The 14810-nt window shown below is 62.8% G+C and overlaps 2 protein-coding genes across 3 annotated transcripts in view; one reads left to right on the top strand and one right to left on the bottom strand.

Moving 5' to 3' along the window:
• Positions 1 to 2181, bottom strand: part of UBE2O (ubiquitin conjugating enzyme E2 O) — a 63580-nt gene extending 61399 nt beyond the window's left edge. For both annotated transcript variants that reach the window (XM_087750530.1, XM_087750531.1), the window contains exon 1: positions 1748 to 2181. In XM_087750530.1, coding sequence (XP_087606656.1) covers positions 1748 to 2140 — 393 coding nt within the window. In that variant the 5' untranslated portion in view covers positions 2141 to 2181. The remainder of the gene's footprint in view (positions 1 to 1747) is intronic.
• A 10520-nt stretch (positions 2182 to 12701) lies between these two features.
• On the top strand, positions 12702 to 14665 carry AANAT (aralkylamine N-acetyltransferase). The gene is made up of 3 exons (XM_009476599.2): positions 12702 to 13063; positions 13822 to 13976; positions 14360 to 14665. Exons 1-3 carry the CDS (start codon positions 12907 to 12909, stop codon positions 14663 to 14665), a joined length of 618 nt encoding a protein of 205 aa, XP_009474874.1. The 5' UTR covers positions 12702 to 12906.
• The last annotated feature ends 145 nt before the right edge of the window (positions 14666 to 14810 follow it).

The raw sequence follows: 14810 nt of genomic DNA, 5'->3' as shown, positions 1-14810 counted from the left end.
CTCCCAGCGCGGACAACGCGGGCGCGTCAGGCTGACCTGGCGGGTTCTCACACACCGGCGTAAGGCAAAAAGGGCTGGGTCAGCGGACAGCTAAAACACACCTGATTATCGCCACAAAATTAGAAGTCCCGCAACACGTTTCCAATGGCGTCAGATTTGTTTTTAGCAGCCCCAAGCTGCAGTGCAGATCGTACACAATGCCTCTCAATTTTGTTAGCGGGCAGCTTTTCAAATGGAAAAATCGATAGGATAAGTACACCTAAATTCTTCAGGCACTTAGGAAATGGCTCCCCAGGTTCTATTACCCAAGCAGTAAAGACGCCTACACCAGAGGAGAAGGACCACGAGAAGGACAGACAGACCGACCGTTTATTTACATAACTGATTTCTGATCCTCCCCAGTCTAGCTTCTTCCCACGTTGCAAAGAGTGCAGTTACCAAGCAACTAAAGTCAGAGCTAGCACTTCTGGATTTGGGAACCCAATAACAACTCCTAAGTCCATGTTTATTCACCCAAATTGAGGCGGCTTTGTTTAGACACTGAAAACCACACTCAACTTGGGACAAATTTTTGCTGCAACAGCAGATGAAGATTTTATTGGAAGGCTGCAGTGATTGAATTGTGGTTCTTTAGGGAAGGCAGGCTTCTTTTTTTTTTTAAGGGAGAAATACCTCATGTGGCAATCTCTCTTCTGAATACCTGTTTTCATTTTCCTTATCTCCAACCGGTCACGTGTCTAATGACACTACCACCTAAATTTAGCTCATTCTGTGCATCATACCAATGCCTGTAAGACTGCAACACACCTTTCTTCCTCCCAGTCTCCCCTCTCTCCTGTGGTGTGCGGGGCCGTTCCCAAAACAGCAAAGCGGACGGCAGGGCCAGGCTTTCGCCTGCCGCCCCAGAAGAGCGCTCGCAGCCGCTCCGCCGCAAGGACAGCGCAGGCCGCCTGTTCTGTTCGGTGCAACGCCCATTCCTCCAGGCCCCTTTGTGCTATATTACAGTGCCCCCTCGCTCGCTTTTGTCTCCCTACTGTCCGTCAGCCTGCGCGAATCCCCACGCCAGGCGAACTTTGGGAAGCGGGGATATTCTCACGCAGGCCGGCGCCGTGTGGCTCCTCAGGTGCAATTAAGAGGTCACCGATTTACGTACGCCCCGTCAGCGCGGGGGTAAACGCTCACGTAAACAAGGGCAGATCCAAACCACGGCTACTGGCCGCTGAAATCTTTATCTGGTCGCGGTTTCCCTGCTGGCTCCCCTAAAGGAGCCGATGACGATGCTGTGCAGCGCAGGCAGGGGCAGCGGCCCCGCCGTACGAGGGGCCCGGCCGGGACCAGCCTCGCAGGCCTCCGCTCCTGCCGCCGAAGCCCAGCGGAGCGGCCGGGCTCTGCCGCCCGCGCCCGGCAGGAGCGCGACGGAGGTCGGGGAAGGGGTTTCGCCCTGCGGAGGGCACCGGCCGCCCCCCGCTCGGAGCGGCGCCGGCCTGCGGGGCGCGGGCAACACGGGGAGAGGAGCGGAGCGGCCGGGCGCCGCGGCCGGCGGGAGGGGAGGGGAGGGGAGCCGGCCGGCAGCCCCGCGCAGCGGCGGGCCGCGCAGGCCCCTGCCCCGGGAGGCCTCCAAGGCGGAGCCCCGGCCTCGCAGCCGGGCCCCCGGGGAGGGGGACACACGGAGGCCCGGCGGAGGCCGAGCCAGGCGGCGGGGGGGCCCTCGGCGGGAGGCGGCGGTGCCCGCGGCCGCCCCGGTTACCTTGGTCTCCTTGACGTGCTGCTTGATGCCCTCCGGGTACCACTGCACCCGCACGTAGCCCCGCCGCAGCGGGCTGGCGCGGCCCTCCTCCGCCCCGCCGGCCCCGGGGCCTCCCGACTCGGAGCCTCCCGAGCTGGCGGCGCCGCCGCCGCCGCCGCCGGTCCCGCGTCCGCCGCCGCCGCCCTCCTCCTCCTCCGAATCCGAGTCCTCGCCGTGGATGAGGCGCACCAGGCCGAACCGCACCGAGCCCCGGTAGCGGCCCGACACCAGGTCGTGGGAGAAGAGGAGGCGCTGCGAACCGCCCGGCGGGGCCGGCAGGGGCAGGGCCGGGGCCGGGGCGGCGGGGGCCGGGGCGGCGGGGGCCGGGGCCGCCTCAGCGGGCTGTTCCGCCATGGCGCCGGGCAGAGCGGGAGAGCGCGCGGCCGCCGGCGCAGGCTGGGGGAGGGGAGGGGCGGTGCGGGCCGCGCGCAAGTAACGGCCCGGGGGCGGGGCCCGGCGGAGGGACACGCCCACCCCGCGCCACGCCCAGCGGGAGGGAGGGGAGGGAAGGGCGGGAGGGGGCGGGACCGGGCCTGGCACCGGGGGCTGCACGGCACCGTCCCGGGGCCCCGGTCATGGGGGGCTGCATGGCATCGTCCCGGGGCCACAGTCACCGGGCGCTGCACGGCACCGACCCGGGGCCGCGGTCACCGGGGGCTGCACGGCACCGACCCGGGGTCCTCAGTCACGGGGGGCCTGCACGGCATCGTCCCCAGAGCCCCCAGTCATGGGGGGCTGCACGGCATCGTCCCGGAGACTGCAGTCATCGGGGGCTGCACTGCATCGTCCCTGGGGTCCCTTTCATGGGGGGGCTGAATGGCATCGTCCCCAGGGCCCCGGTCATGGGGGGCTGCATGGCATCGTCCTGGGGTCACAGTCACGGGGGGCTGCACAGCATCATCCCTGGGCCATCATCCGCGGGTCCGCAGTCACCGGGGGCCAGAGATGTCCCCAGTCCCAGTGCTCCGCTGGAGTGGCCGATGGGTCTCACCATCGCAACCCGGCTGCGGGTACCTGCAGGAGGAGGGGGCACAAAGCCCCCCCACTGCCCCCCCACTGCCCCCCAGCCCCCTGCCCTGCCGAGGCGGCCGCCCTGGCACCCCCCCACCACCCCTTGCTGCGAGGTCCGGCCGACAGCAAAGCCCGGTCTTGATTTGACAGCTGCTAGAAGCCCTCATTAGGGTGTGCAAATGAGCCAAGTATTTGGCTTCAGTGACTCTAATGTTGGGGTTTTTCCCCTCTCTCTGCAGGGATTTTTTTAAATAAAATGGTTTCTTGAGCAGGTCCCGCTGCTCTGGCAGGTGAAGGGCTAAAGAAACCCAAACCAGCCTTTGCTGCCTGTCCGTCACCCAACGTTATCCTGCCTCTTCACTCCCCAGATCTCCCCACCTGCGCAGCGCTGGCTGGAATATCGGGAAAATGCCCCAGATCCTCAGCCTGACTTCTTCTGGGGCAGGAAAACCCCAGGAGCGGCAGAGCAGCGTTTTTCCTCTTTCCCTCTCCCTCCCACCAGCCGCTGCTCTGCCGCGGCCGGATCAGCCAGCTGGCTGTCATTGCGCCTTCCGAGCATTCTCCTTTTAGGAAAAGCGATGGGGATAAAGGTCTGCCCGTGCTCTCCTCCGGGATTCACCACCCCAGAGGGAGCAGGGGCCCTCTCCTCAGTCCTGCTGGGATTTTCCAACCTTGCGAATGGCCCTGCAACCCTGGGCAGAGGCCGGGGCAGACGGGTGGTGCGTGGGTGAGGGGTGCGCTGGGCGCCGGCCGGCGTTTCAGCTCTGCCCGGCGCCTCGGCTCTCCCGAGGCATGGGCGGCGGGGCAGCGGGAGCTCTAAGTGATGGAGAAGTACAAATTATTCCCGTCCTGCCTCCAAATCAGGGAGCTGCAGGCGGTGCGAGCACTCTCAGCGCCTGCCTTCCCCCGGGCCCCGGGTCAGCCTGACCTCCATGCCGGCATTTAATGACTTGCTACAGCATCATTTTAATCAGAGGGATATCGTGTTGATGTGGTTCCCTGCTGGAGCGTTTCTCAGCATCCAGCCCAGGGATAAGGACCAGACTAGAGCTAAAAGGGACCATTGGGTGGGAAAAAAGCAGCATACCCTTGGGGAAAGACAGTTTACATATCCACTCCGTGCCACTTGGTTACACGGCTGTTTACAGGGATGTGCTTCTGGCAGCACAGACCTCTGTCCGCAAGCCGTGACCTCCAAGCCGTGACTCACTGAGCGCGCAAGTGCCTCGGGCAGGAGGATTTCGCCCTCTGCCCACGGCCGCGCTGGCACGGGGAGCGCAGCACACCTCCCCGGGCACACGGCCAGCCCACCTGGAACCGGGGCGAGGTGCCGGCCTCCCTCCCTCTGAAGCCAGGGAAAACGGTGCCTTTGTGGGAACAGGATCAGGCCTTTGGGATGGGGAGAGGGTGCCCTCTGGCTCCCTTGGAGCTGGCGGCATGTTCTTCTCAAGGTTTCAAAGCACAGCTTTATCCAGCATGGCGATGCTTCTCATCATCTCCTTAATGCACATCATAACAGACGCTAATAAAATATAGATACACGTAATGGGCATAATCGTGTGTGTAGATGGAAACTGTCCCTCTTCAGAGCAATTACGTGCTGAAGAGCAGCGCTGGGGTTGCAGGTAGCCACAAATGGCCATGCAAACAATCGCATTATACAACCGGCCGGGCTCACGGCAGGGGGATTTTAACGGGGACAAGTCAGGGCTGTTTGCTCATTAGCAGGAGCTGAGCCAGGTGTGTTTTTGTGCCGTGATCCCAGCTGGGGCTCTGACGTGCTTCCATTGGGAAGTGGCGCTGAAGGAGAACTCGTGGCTTTTCCGGGGCACAGCAGCCCGGGGCCCAGACTTCTGTAGTGCTGGCGTGCCTTGGGCACATTACAGTCCCTGGGTGTCGAAAGGAGCGTCTCCCGTTCAACAAGCCAGGCTGTTTGGATCTCCACTGAGCGACCTCAGCAAGTCAGACCACCCTGCAACACACTAAGGCAAACCCAAGCAGCATTTTGTGTGCATGACTTTTTTTTGGGACTGATTCAGCAAGAGGCCTTGAATGCGCAGGACTTCTGCAAAGTGACACACACCGAGCAGCTTCCCGCCCTGTTTAGGGACAATTCCTGGTGTTCGGCTGTTTCGGGAAGCCCTGACTCTTTGCAGGAGAGCACCCTCCCTGCAAGCAGGCTGCTCGTGGGACCTGACCACCCTACCTGCCTCTGTGCCAGGGGACTGGTGCGAAGCAAGACCTGTCCTTCCTCCCTGGGACCCCGCTGGTGCTGGGTGCACCTTGCGTGGGGCATCTTTGCACAGGTCTTGTGGGGGTTAAGGGGCAGGTGCTGGGATGCCTGCTGGGTACCAAGGATACCCGCAGGGTGCTGAGGATGCCCACAAGGTACCAGGATGCCCAGAGGATGCTGGGATGCCTGCAGGGTGCCAGGGTGCCCACAGGGTACTGGGATGCCCATGGGGTGCCCGCGGGGTGCCGCAGATTCCCGCAGAGTGCCAGGATGCCCACAGGGTACCGAGGTGCCCGCAGGGTGCTGGATGCCCAGAGGGTACTGGGATGCCTGCAGGGTACCAGGGTGCCAGATGCTCACAGGGTGCCGGGGATGCCCACAGGGTGCTAGGATACCTGCAGGGTGCTGGAATGCCTGCAGGGTGCCTGCAGGGTTCTGGGATGCCCACAGGCTGCCCGGGTGCCCACAGGATGCCCGCAGGGTACTGGGGTGCCTGCAGGTGCTGGGATGCCTGCGGAGTGCCGGGGATGCCCAGAGGGTACCAGGATGCCCGCAGGTACCGGATGCCCACAGGTACCGGACTCCCACGGTTACCAGGTGCCCGCAGGTACCAGATGCCCAGAGGTACCGGATGCCCGCAGGTACTGGAGGCCCGCAGGTACCGAATGCCCGCAGAGTGCTCGCAGGTACCAGATGCCCTCAGGATGCCCGCAGGTACCGGACACCTGCAGGTACCGGTCACCCGCGGGTACCGGATGCCCTCAGGACGCCCGCAGGTACCGGACTCCCACGGGTGCCAGACGCCCACAGGTACCGGACGGCCAGAGGTACCGGATGCCCGCAGGTACCGGACGCCCGCGGGTCCCGGACTCCCGCGGGTCCCGGACGCCCGCGGGTCCCGGACGCGCGGTGCCGGTGCCGGCTGCGGCGGGGCTCTGGTGCCCCCTCGTGGGCTGCCGCCTCCCGCCGCCGCGCAGGGCCGGGCCGGGGCTTTGCGGGCCCGCAGCTCGGCAGCCCCCGCTGGCAGCCGGGCGGGAGCGCTCCCCGCGCCTCCGCTCCGCGCTGCAGCCCCTCCTCGGCCAAGCCCGCCGAGTTCTGCTGCTGCTGGTTCCCCGGGCAGCCGTGTGCTGGGCCGCCCCACCGGCTGCTCGGAAGAGCTGGTGCCTTCAGGCAAAGTAGTTCGGAGTCGAGTTTGCCGCTCGGTTCCCGGGGAATGACTCCAGACCTTCCCACAGGGACAGGGTGGGAGTTCAGGGTGGGAGTTCATCGCCATCGTGCAGGCAAACAGCTTAGCAGGAATCGCTGCGTCCTGATCGCATCAGGGAACAGAAATACTAGCAAGTGCTGCAGCAGACGGCAATCTTTCGTCCCGTCTCGGTGAGGCCAGCAAATCTCCCGAGGCTGGGGGGGAAGCCTCTCCCCTGCCAGAGGGGCCCTAGCAGCGCCCGGTGCCCCCAGCCGCACGGGACCACCCAGCCCTTCGCTCCCCGCGTGTGCTGCCCTGCCCCAACACCTCTGGCCCTCCCACAAACGGCCTCAGCATGGCGTCACCTTGTGTACCTATCACTTCATGCAAGAACACTCCTCCTCCGTCCCTCCTCTCATCCTCTTCGCACACACCAAGACCTTACAGATCCCCTGATGGGGCTGGCCCGCGCCCAGCCTTCCTCCGGGATGCAGGATCCGGCTTCCCCGCAGGTGGCATCTGGTCCCCAGCCCTCTCCAAGGGGTCACCCTGGCTCCCAGCAGCAGCGCGCCAGCGCTGTAAGAAGCAGGGTGCCCCAGCAGCACATCACCCAGCCACCACGTCCCAGTCAGAACTGGATCTAAACTGCCTGGAGGTCTGGGAGTGGTGGGTGGGGGCTGCCTCTGCCAGACCCCTTCCCGCCCCGCTCTTCCCAGAGGAGCCCCTGCAGCCCCCGCTGAACCCCATCCTCCTTCCTCCCGGGAACTGTGCCACGAGTGGCCGTGACCTAGTTACAAACTGCCACAGCCCGGCGGAGCGAAGGAAAGGAGGCTAATCGCCGCCAGCGCCCGCGCCCCGGGGAGCGGATGAGCAAGGTCCCAGCCGGTCCCCATCCCCTGCCTCCTGCTTTTGGCCGAGGTTGCCACGGCCAAGCGGACACGGGTGGAACTGTGCCCCAAGCTGTTTGTGCTCTTTCCTCAGAGGCCCACGTAGAGGAGCGACAAGGCACGCCAGCCCTGTGACGGCACGTGCTGATCTGGCGCAGGTCAAAGCCCGTTTCTGCTGAGCACCGCTGGGATCCCAAACAAGCTGTGAAGCAGCATCCCGTCATCCCTCCCCAGCTCCCTGTGACTGCGGCGGAGGGACCAGCCCTGCGCCCTCGCAGAAGAGCCGTCAGCTGCACTGATGGGCCAAAGGGAATATGCCAGAGGAAATCCACGTATGTGAATATTCGCATATTATATACACTGTGTATGTATTGACATTTCAGAGCAGGGAGCAGAACCAGCCCCTCTAAGGTCTGTTCAGAGCCTGGGGCCTGGCCGCCCTCCGTAGGAGCCCTGCAGTGCTATTTCAAAAGAGCATCGGCTCGCAGGCTCCTAAGCCGCACCGAGTGCCCCGCTCCAGCGGCGAGGCTGGAGGCACGCTGGCTTCGCAGGACCTGCTGGCGATCTGGAACTGCTCTCGGCAGCACGAGGGGAGCACTGGGGATACAAGCAGCAGGCAGCCAGCCCGGCCAGGGCTGAGAAAACCGAGTATGTCCAAAGAGCCGCATCCTGCCGTGAAGTTACAGCGAGGACGAGCACTCGCATGCTGCCGGTCCGCAGCAGCTGATGAAGAGGCAGGAGAGAGGAGGGAATGAAATCAGAGCCCGTGGCTGGCCTTGCAGCGACACCAAACTGCAGAGCCCTGCTGCCACCCCTGTTATGCCACTGCCAGGAGAAAAGCGTCACCCTCTTGGGTACGCGGGTCCCCATGGGGGAAGGTGTAAAGCAGGGGTGTAAGCAGAGCGTCCAGCTTGGAAATTGTGTGAGTAATTACACGAGTTTGGGAGAGAAACCCCCGATGGTGCCACGCGGGGGAGAACCCTGATGCCACCTGTGTCCCCGGTGGGGGTGGCCCTTGAGGCCAAGGGACTGCGAAGGCTGCAGCCACCAGAAGCAGCTGAATCCCCCTGCGCACCGGGGTAACCGGGCACGGCGGCGGGGACGGGGACAGAGCTCGGCACAGCTGAGGAGCCCCTGGGCTGCGCGTGTGTCACTGCATTCCCAAGTCCTGGCGGAGCGGGGGACGAGTCGCGATTCATCTGCCCGCCACGTGCCACCCCTCGCTGCAGACCCTCCCCAGAGATAATTGCTGTCCTCCTGAGCGGGCACCCCTCCAGAGGGACCGGACCGGCCGCGGGGCCGGAGTGACAGCTCGGGGCTCTTTGAAGATGCTGAGAGCGCTGCTAAATATGTAAATCTCAGCACGCTGCTGCTGCTGCGGCGCTCATTTAATGGAGTTTCTGACCCTCTGCAGCTGTGTAGGAGCAGGGGGAGCCGGACCCAGCTAAAACCACTGAGAGCAGCATCCCTGCTTGACTCCTCCAGCCACGGGCCAGCCTCTGCTCTGCTGGGCTGAGATTTCATGGCTGGGAGTTGCTCTGAAGTGCCATTTCTGAAGAGCAAAAAGCTGCTGGGTCATATTTCTGGTTTGATTCCATGAAAAAAACTTGAAAGGGGGAGGTAAGGGTGCAGCCCCAGGTCACTTTGCCCACGGCTGGGAATTAAAGCAGGTCCTGAGCTCCCCTGGAAATGCCTCTGGTGGAGCAAAGCCAGCTCTGCCCCCGGTGCCAGCTTTCTTTCAGGCCTGCATCTGGTTGATGATGATAATGATGATGCCAACATTTTTTACTTATTCTTTTTGCTGACCTTCCCAGTCATTTCCTTTGCAGGAGCTCACGCCTGGGATAATCCCCCTTTTATTACACATGTCCTGGTGGGGACGAATAGTGCTGGCTTTGCCTGTCCAGTTTCTTAGCTAATGGCTCCCAGGGACCATGGGCTGCGCGGGGCAGAGATGCTTGGTCTTTGGAGTAAGGTCCTTGGGGCAGAAACCTTAGGTCTGGCCGCCCATCCTACAAGAAGCCAGCCGGTTCCCCTGAGACACTTCCCACAGCTCAAGCCCCAGGGACGATCATGCCTGGCACAGCCAGCAGCCTCCTCACCCTCGGCACAGAGCAAGCTCATCCACGCTGGACGGAGCTGCCTTCAGCTCCTGCAGGCTCCCGCTGCCCTCAGAGAGGTCTGGATCAGGCACAGTACGTTGCTCTGCTTTCCCAGCTAAGGCCGCTGCTCTCCCTGCCCGGCCGGCAGCGGGGACTCAGCGCGGAGCAATCAGCTAAATGCTTTATCCCTCTGCAGGCAGTCATGCTGGGGGGGGGGGAAATAAAAGCCTGATGGGATCCTTTTGCTGGCCCGTCACCTTAAAGCCTCTCACCTCTCCCTGTCTTTCATCGGGACTATAAACTCCTTAGGATGTCATCACGTGCTCCGTAAATAACAAATATATAAGCAAGGGCTGCGGAGGGTGCGGCAGACAAAGAGGAGGGGAGGCAGAACCCGGGTCCTCCTCTCCTGCCGGCTGCGAGGCAGCGCCAGCGGAGCCAGCCGGGCGGAGGAGAGGCGCGGGGTCCCTGTCCGGTAAGCACCCACCTTTCCGTGGCATCCCGGTGTACCAACAGCCTTGGGGCCAGCTGGCGGTCCCCAGGCCACTGCGACTTGCCAGTCCCAGTATCCCAGGCTGGGGGAATTGCCCCAGCGGGGAGGGAGGTTGGAGCATGGAGCTTAGCTTGCCTGAAAAATGACTCTGGTGGAGGCAAGAGCGTGACTCTCATCACGGCCCCGTCCCATCCCTAGGCTGCCAACACACGCTAGCGAAACTTGGGTGTAGTAGGGACCCTTCTCGTGGAAACCCTCTGTGTTTGGGGTGTGGGATGAACTCGTGCTCTTTTGCAAAGAATATTTGCCTTCAGAACTGGGTGGATAACTCCTTGCTACTAACTCATTTAAAAATTCAAGCTCCAAATCCAGGCAGACATTCTTCACAATAAAAAGATGTCGTTAGGGGGTACTGCGGACTTGCCTCTTTATTTACCTGTGAGCATCTCTACGGACCATGCGGATGCTTTGGTCTCTAGTGCACAAACACAAGTGGGGGGGAAAAATTTACAGAGCAAGCTTTTAGTAGGCTGCTACATATGCACAAATGTATCGGGGTTGTCTCAGGCAGGTCTGGTAAGGAGCTACAGCACAAAATTTAGCCTGGGGTATAAGTGCCTTGAGCAATACTCAGGAGGCTGCGTTGGAGCATGGGAGACGGAGGTCTTGAGCCAGGGAGAGAGGATTTTCCTCCTCGCTGTGGTCCTCGCTTACTTGGTGACCTGGGGTGAGTTTCCTTTGCCTCTGCAGGTCGGATCCTCCCCGGGTGTAACGGTGCTGCCGGTACCCCCGCGGCCCCGCATGCCCGGGGTCGGCGCCAGGGACGGGCTGGGGAGCGCGGCTGGTTCCTCTGCGCTCTGCAGGCTGCGCGTATCCTCCCGCGTCTGCAGGGAGCTGAAAAGCAAAGCAAAAAGTTCATTTCCAGAAAACAAACACAAATATATCAGCCCTCCAGCTGTATACCTGGGTTGCCAGGAATAAAGTGCCGGAGGGGAAAAAATACAAGGAAAAGAAGCTAAGGAGCAGCCTTTCCCCATCGTGACTTCTGCTCCGGGCTGCTGCTGGCTGGGGTCTCAAGAAATTTCTAAAATGAGCTGGAGGGATCCGATTCCCCTTTCCCGGTCATCTCTAACGGGAGCTGAGCAGCCGCTCGCACAAGAGGCCTTGAACCCCCCGCAGCTCTGGGCATGTCCTCCCAGAGGCTTTCCCGCTTGGAGGATCCGGGGTAGGGCCTCGCTCTTGGCAGCGACCTGGCCGACAGCGGCTGTCGGCGAGCAAACCTCCTGCTCCAGAATTCCCACGGCAGCCGAAACGCCAGCGCTGCCCGCGGCCGTACTCAGCTGGCCGCTCTGCCCACACAGCCCTCCCCGGGCCCGACCCAGCAGCATCCCCAACTGCTGGGCACTCAGCACCACCCAGGATCGAACCACCATTGCATTTTCTAGGTGCCCAGAGCCTACCCTCTTGCCTGCTCTGGGATTTATCCAGGTGGATGAGCCCCGATCCAATTAGCTGGATGAGGAGTTCCAGAAGATTTCACAATAAGCTCTACAAACCCTACAACCCCCCCAGCACCCCGCTCTCCCCTCCAGCTCGGCCACCCCTTTACTTCCCTCAACGTTGCTCCCAGGAGCATGAACCACCCGTTCCCAGCACCATCCCAGTTAGTCCCTGGTGACTGGAACCAGCATTGGGGATGCTAAACAATTCCCCTGCCAAAGAAACCCCCTCTCCCTGATGGCCCCGATCCCTTAGATACATATCCACTGCCAAACCAGCAATTCATTGGAAATAGTTCACGACGACACTCCGTCTCGCCTCAGACTGGGGAAAACAGGCGTTTCCAGCAGCCAGCCCTCAGCATTTCAGGTGGAAAATTCCCAGCTTGTACCAGTTCTGCCCTGCGCAATGTTTGTGCTGGTAATGCTTGTGTTTCTATAAATCCTATTAGCTGGAGGCAAGCCTATAATTAGCAGGGAAAGCCAGCACCTCTCAAACAATAATCAAAAATGACCTGGCTTCGCTGCAAATTGCCTGAATATTGGGCTGAGCAGGGACGGACGGATGGCTCCGGGAGCAATTCCCACTATTTCTGCCTGTGGGCTGCCTGTACTTAGCGAAGTTATTTGCTCAGTTTATGGTTCTCGCTGGATTTATTAACTTGGTTTGCTCGCACATGAAACCGGAGGCAGATTGACGCTACAGGATCTGATCCAGGTTGAGGGATTTGGCCAGGCCATGCAGGATGGGTGCTGCCGGACGAGCTCGGGGGCCGGTGACCCGAGGGCTCTGGGTCCCACGTCGCAGGCGGCACGTCCCAGGGTGGGCTGTGCCTGGTGGGACCGCGCCACGGCAGGGGGCAAAGCCTGGGGACACCTCACCCAGGCAGGGTGCCCGAGGCTTGTGGCCGCAGGCACCCGCTCGCCCCGCCACGGACCCACCTCAGCTCTGTCTGTGAGCGTGGATGTGACCCAGGAGCCCGACAGGGGCTGAGCTGTGCCGCTTACCCGCTGAGCGAGCCAGGAAAGGCAGTAAATCCTGGCAGCTCTGGCTGCCCGACGTGTCCGTGCTGGGGCAGTGCGGTACGTGCGTGGTGGCCTGGCACTGACCTCTTGCTCGCAGGCAGCCATGCAGTACCACAAACGCGAGGGGGTCGCGGGGAGCTTTTACCCAGAGAGGCTTATTCCACAGCCTCGTGGCTTCCTGCAGCCACATCCCACCCTGCCTGGCCCCGGGGCAGCGGCTGGACTTGCCCCAGGGCTTCTGCCTGACCCACTGCCTGGCTTTGCTGTGGGTTGGGAGATGCTGGGCAGGGTGCTCAGCCCCATGCCTGCTCCCCCTGCTCCAGCTCTGCCACCCCTGTCCCTGCTCCGTCCCCCCACCCAGACCCCTAAGCTGGTCACCAGGCTCTTGTCCCCCTGGTCTGTGGGTTTGCTACAAGCACCAGCCCCAGCGCACAGCGATGGCAGAGCGGCAATGGGGTCACTGGGGGCGGGTATTCGCTCTACATATACATACGCGCCTATGTCTAGGAAAAGAGTGGCAAGCAGCCTAATCCTGTGCGTGACCAACAGGTATTTTCGGCGCTAAGAGTGCTGGAGGAGATTGGCTGAAATACAGGGTGCCGTGCCGCCGCCGGGGCTGGGAGCTGGCAGAGGCTGCCCCGAACAGAGGGAGCGGTGGGAAGCAGGGCAGGAGGAGGAGGAGGATGTCGGCGCTCAGCGCGTTGCCTTTCCTGAAGCCCGTTCACCTGAGGTCCCCCCGGAGCTCGCCCAGGGGCCAGCGCCGCCACACGCTGCCCGCCAGCGAGTTCCGCTGCCTCAGCCCCGAGGACGCCGTCAGCGTGTTCGAGATCGAGCGGGAAGGTAAGGGGCTGCCCGGGGAGGTCCTGCCTGCTGGCACCAGCTGGAGAGGCCCCGGCCCTTCCCTCCACAGGTCCCCCGTGCTCCTTGGGGCGCACCGTGGTGGCAAACCCCCCATGCACGCCCTTGTGGGTGGCGAGGGAGGGAGCCGGCGGCCACGACCTGTGGCCAGGCCACCACGGGCTCCCTAACGAGGCGGGGGAGGCTGCGATTAAGGAGCTGCCCCAGCTGCCTGGGGTGGGGATGGTGGGAGGCGATCCCGGAGCAGGACCAAGCGAGTGGGGAGCAGCTCTCCCAAAACAGCCCTGCCAGAGGCGAGCAGCCAGGAGAGGGGGAAGGTGGGAGGAAGGGTATCGTGCTCAGCCTCCGATTGCCCAGGGGCACTTTGAGATGCACCCCCGGCAGCCCCCCCCCTCCCCTCCATCCCTGGCACCCCCGGCTCCCCTCACTCAGACACCCGGCCCGTTTCTCCTCCTCTCCGAAGGGCGAGGGCAGCCGGGGAGATGCCAGGAGGGAGGGTTCAGCTCAGCACCCGCTGCTGTAGCCCTGGAATCAGCGACAGGAGCGGGGAGCCGGTCCCTGGGCCGTGGGGGGCTGCCTCTGAGGAGCAGAGCTGCTCCCTGGAGCCGTCCTGTCCCTTCAGCCCCCGCAGGCAGCAGGACACACGGCGTCTCTCCCCATCACACCCCGCTTTCCCCCCTGCATCAGTGCCCGGGGGTTGCCTGGGTCCCCTCGCTGTGCTCACCACCACCCCCCTCCAGCCTTTATCTCCGTCTCTGGGGACTGTCCCCTCCACCTGGACGAGATCCGCCACTTTCTGAACCTGTGCCCGGAGCTCTCCCTCGGCTGGTTTGAGGAAGGGCGGCTCGTGGCGTTCATCATCGGCTCCCTCTGGGACCAGGACAGGCTCAGCCAGGTAAGAGCCAGACCCCGGTCTTCCCAGCCCGGGTGCTGGGAAAGGCACTGCCGGAGCCTGGGGACAAGAGGAGCTCCCAGGGCCCCGAGGCCACTCACCAATCTTCTCCCAAGACTAACGGCTTGAGGGCTGCTCTGGTGGAAATGAACTTTCTCATTAATTAATTTTACTGATGCTGTTAAAAAATACGCTCAGTAATTCCCCACACCATTCATTTTAAAATTAAAAACCCTACAGGGACGATGTGGGGAGGGGAAGGGGGAGGGCACCGGGACCCTTCTCCCTTTGGGAGAGGACGCGGACCCTGGTTCATGGGGTGGGGAACCAAGACACGGGCAGGCTGGGCCCCCCGGCCACGCTGACGCCTGTTCCCCCCATGGCAGGCGGCGCTGACCCTGCACAAGCCACGGGGCACGGCGGTGCACATCCACGTGCTGGCCGTGCACCGCACCTTCCGGCAGCAGGGCAAGGGCTCCATCCTCATGTGGCGGTACCTGCAGTACCTGCGGTGCCTGCCCTTCGCCCGGCGCGCCCTGCTCATGTGCGAAGATTTCCTCGTGCCCTTCTACCAGAAGTGCGGGTTCGAGGCGCTGGGTCCCTGCGAGGTGACGGTGGGGGAGCTGGCCTTCATCGAGATGCAGCATCCCGTGCGGGGACACGCCTTCATGCGCAGGAACAGCGGGTGCTGAGCCCCCGCCGGTCCAGCCCTGCCGGGGGGCTGGAGAGAGGCTGCGACCCCTTTCCATCCCCACCCCAGCTACACATCTCCCCCGGCTGGCCCTGGCTACAGCTGCTCCCTCTGCCACATCTGCCTTCCAGCCGGGAGATCGGCCC

The sequence above is a fragment of the Nipponia nippon genome, unplaced genomic scaffold (assembly GCF_047370975.1).
Source record: "Nipponia nippon isolate SJK-2023a ecotype South Korea unplaced genomic scaffold, ASM4737097v1 scaffold_14, whole genome shotgun sequence".
Classification (NCBI taxonomy): Eukaryota; Metazoa; Chordata; class Aves; order Pelecaniformes; family Threskiornithidae; genus Nipponia; species Nipponia nippon.
The sequence above is the reverse complement of the archived record's forward strand: the minus strand, read 5'-3'. Positions and strand labels throughout refer to the sequence as shown.